Source organism: Antrostomus carolinensis, unplaced genomic scaffold, assembly GCF_000700745.2.
Source record: "Antrostomus carolinensis isolate BGI_N321 unplaced genomic scaffold, ASM70074v2 scaffold43935, whole genome shotgun sequence".
NCBI lineage: Eukaryota > Metazoa > Chordata > Aves > Caprimulgiformes > Caprimulgidae > Antrostomus > Antrostomus carolinensis.
In genome coordinates this window covers 1,993-5,106 of record NW_010317863.1, presented here as the reverse complement: position 1 = coordinate 5,106, position 3,114 = coordinate 1,993, and the positions used below count along the sequence as shown (strand labels likewise).

The following is a 3,114-nucleotide window of genomic DNA, read 5'->3' as shown; positions in this document are numbered from 1 at the left end:
GAGCCGCTGGGTGGGAGCGGGGCGGGCCAAGGCGCGGGGGTCCTGTCCGCTGTCCGCTGCCAGCCGCTGTCGGCCCCGTGGGACCGGGGCTCTGCTCTCCCGGGACACAGAGTTCCTCTCCGTGCGGGCAGCTCGCGGTGCTTTCATCCCTGCAGCCGCGTATTTCTGTCTGTGTTTGAGCCGCTTTGTGTCCTGGCTCCCTCTGTGCAGCTCGCTGCCGTGATGGCAGCACCACTGCCGGTTCCAGCTCCTGTGGCATTTGTTTTGTTCTTGATTTTCTTTTGACTGAAAGAATCCCCTGTAAGGTGACATAATCTCGCTGGAGTGGCCTGGCCACTGAATGAGTCTGTGTAATAACTGATAGAAACTGGAGCTCCTTTATCTCTCTTTTCCTCTCCAGACCATAGTTATGAACGACTGCATCATCCGTGGTGACCTGGCAAACGTCCGGGTTGGACGTCACTGTGTGGTGAAAAGCCGCAGCGTCATTCGACCACCCTTCAAGAAGTTCAGCAAAGGGTGAGAGGTTCCTGTCCTTTAGGGAGACTGAAATTAAAATCTAAAACCTAAAAAAATACCCTTCCTTGGCTGAGGTCTGTGTGGGAGGGCTGTGATGCTTCTGCAGCAATTTGCAGAAATATGTCCCTCTCAACCTGCCTTTCCCTCCAACTTCTGGCTCTGCCTTGAGGGTTGGTGTTCCCCCAGACCACAGCATGGACAGGCTGGGATACAGTCACATAGCTAGTGAAGGACACGCCTCACTCATTCTTTGTTCAATCTTTATGGCTCCCTGGGGCTCATTTGGGCCTTAGCAGGAGATGAGAGAAGAGCAGTTGCTGTTTAACCTCCCTCGGTATCAGCTCTGCCTCTGGTTGTGCAGCTGGAGATGGGAGATGCCACCCCATGATCTTGGGTCTGGCGGTGTCGTGGATCTGTGGGTTGTACACCTGAGCAAATGACTCTCCTGTTGCAGGGTGGCTTTTTTCCCTCTCCACATTGGTGACCATGTCTTCATAGAAGAGGACTGTGTCGTCAACGCAGCCCAGATCGGCTCCTACGTCCACATTGGCAAGAACTGTGTCATTGTGAGTGCTGTTCCTCTGAACCCTCGGGTACTGTGGGGCTCTGTGACAGCAGCAGGGGGGTACCCGCCCAGCGGGCTGGAGCACACGTACCCTGTGCTGCTCCTTTCTCCTCTTCTCCTTCTCCTCAGCAAGCCGTGCTGTCAGTTTGGCTCTTCTGAGATCAGCAGGTTCAGCTGTTCGGAGAACTTGTCCCAGCAGGGTTGTCCCTGTGGCCAGTGACAGTGTCCAGGGAGGGCAGCCTGTCCATCAAGTACGAGTGGAACTGTGGTTTTAAGCACATAATGCAGAACAGCCAAGGCTGCTGCTGGGTCAGAGGCGGCCTCGCTGCCTTACTGCACGGCTCGGGCTCTGGGCTCCCCTTTGCACACTGAGGTGTTAGCGTCCAGCTGCTCGGGGGTGTGTTAGTCGAGAGCAAACAGGCTGCTTTTCCTCAAAACAGGAAAAGGTGAATTCTGTTGGGAAGAGCATTTGGTGAGGGTAAGATTTATTCCCATGATCCCTTATAGGGAATGTGTTTTGAGCAGTTAAATTTGCTGAAGTTCAGGTAACTTAGGGATGAGCAGAAGCATGTAGTATTTTAAGTATAAACTTTACCTGATCTCTGCTTTAGGGTCGTAGATGCGTTTTGAAAGACTGCTGCAAAATCTTGGACAACACAGTGCTGCCTCCTGAGACAGTGGTCCCACCTTTCACGGTCTTCTCGGGCTGCCCAGGTATGGTTCCTCCAGCTTCATCTGCACAGGAGCATGGATAACGTGGACATTCTTATTTTTAAATGAGATCACTGTGACAAAGTTGCCTTTTAGCCCTAGAAATAGAGATACAGGGCACTGGCTGAACAGAAATAACAATTTTAACTTGTGAAACTTGTTGCTGAAGAGCCCTTTGCTGTTCCCTCACAATTCAATCAAAGTCACTGCTTGGAATGGTGAATATCAACTTACTTCTGCTTTCTCCTGCAAGAAGCTGACGGCCATACTCTTGTTCTCCTTCCAGGTCTCTTCTCTGGGGAACTCCCGGAATGTACCCAGGAGCTCATGATTGACGTTACAAAGAGCTATTACCAGAAGTTCTTGCCGCTCACTCAGGTCTAGTAGCCTATTTACCGTGTTTCAGAGCAGTCAGGGCAGGCAGGAGTGTTCTGGGGGCAGGGGGGGGATGTTTGGTGAGGCCAGGGCACGGCCTGAGTGCTCCCCAACACTAACGGTCTGGCCAAGCAGTCCCTTGTGAAAGCTGCTGTGTCGTGTTGTGTAAACTTTGTGTGCTCATTTAAATGTGATTCATTCCATGTTGTCTGAGTTCTGCCATTAAATGTTCTGGGGCGAGGAAAGCTGCTGCTGTTCCCTTTAGGGCAGCATCTCCTTGCTGGAGCTGAGGAGCCAGGCAGTTCACAGTGCAGTCTCTGCAGCCAGAGCCTCTTCCATGTCAGTTCTGTTCCTGACCCGAAGCGGGTGGGGTTGGGTTTGCTGGATTCCATCCCCGTCCTGGAACAGAAGTGCTGTTGGCTGGTGTGTGTGTTGTGGGCAGTTACTCACCAGGGCTCCTTAGACCCTGTGCTTTCCTTTGGAAAATACTTGCTGCTCCACAGACCTGCATGCTGAGGTGGATGGCCTCTTCCTTTTCTCCCTGTGCACTGAGGTTCTCTTGTATAAGGACAGGATAGAATTCATCATCCTGGGACTGGCTTTAGGTCTCTGGCTGACATTGAAACCTCTCTTGCTATGCCTTGCCCGACAGGACACTTCTTAGCTCTTGAAGTAGACATCAGTCCTGTGCTCTCACCCATCACACAGGGTCAGGATTCTCATGGCTGATGGGTGTTCTACATCACAGACCTTAAAGAGCCACAGGGCTTTGGGAAGAGCATTGCCACGTCACTCACAAAATTCAGTGCAGAAAGTGGGGAATTAGAAGCAGAGATGGGGGTGGGTGAGGGAATGCTGCAGCTGTCCCTGCTCGTTACCTGCTGTGTGCACTTGCAGAAAGCTCTTTGGTGCTTTTTTTGCATTATGAAGCTTAAGGAGATTCA

At 52.0% G+C, this 3,114-nt stretch overlaps 1 protein-coding gene across 2 annotated transcripts in view; it reads left to right on the top strand.

Moving 5' to 3' along the window:
- Window positions 1–404: 404 nt before the first annotated feature.
- The window catches only part of DCTN5 (dynactin subunit 5), a 4,516-nt gene continuing 1,806 nt past the window's right edge, over window positions 405–3,114 (top strand). The window contains exons 1-4 of one of the 2 annotated variants that reach the window (XM_010168720.2): window positions 405–519; window positions 974–1,085; window positions 1,696–1,798; window positions 2,082–2,173. In XM_010168720.2, the coding sequence (XP_010167022.1) occupies window positions 410–519; window positions 974–1,085; window positions 1,696–1,798; window positions 2,082–2,173 (417 nt within the window). In that variant the 5' untranslated portion in view covers window positions 405–409. Of the gene's footprint in view, window positions 520–973; window positions 1,086–1,695; window positions 1,799–2,081; window positions 2,180–3,114 lie in introns of those variants that run through there. The other variant, XM_010168721.1, reaches the window with a different exon arrangement.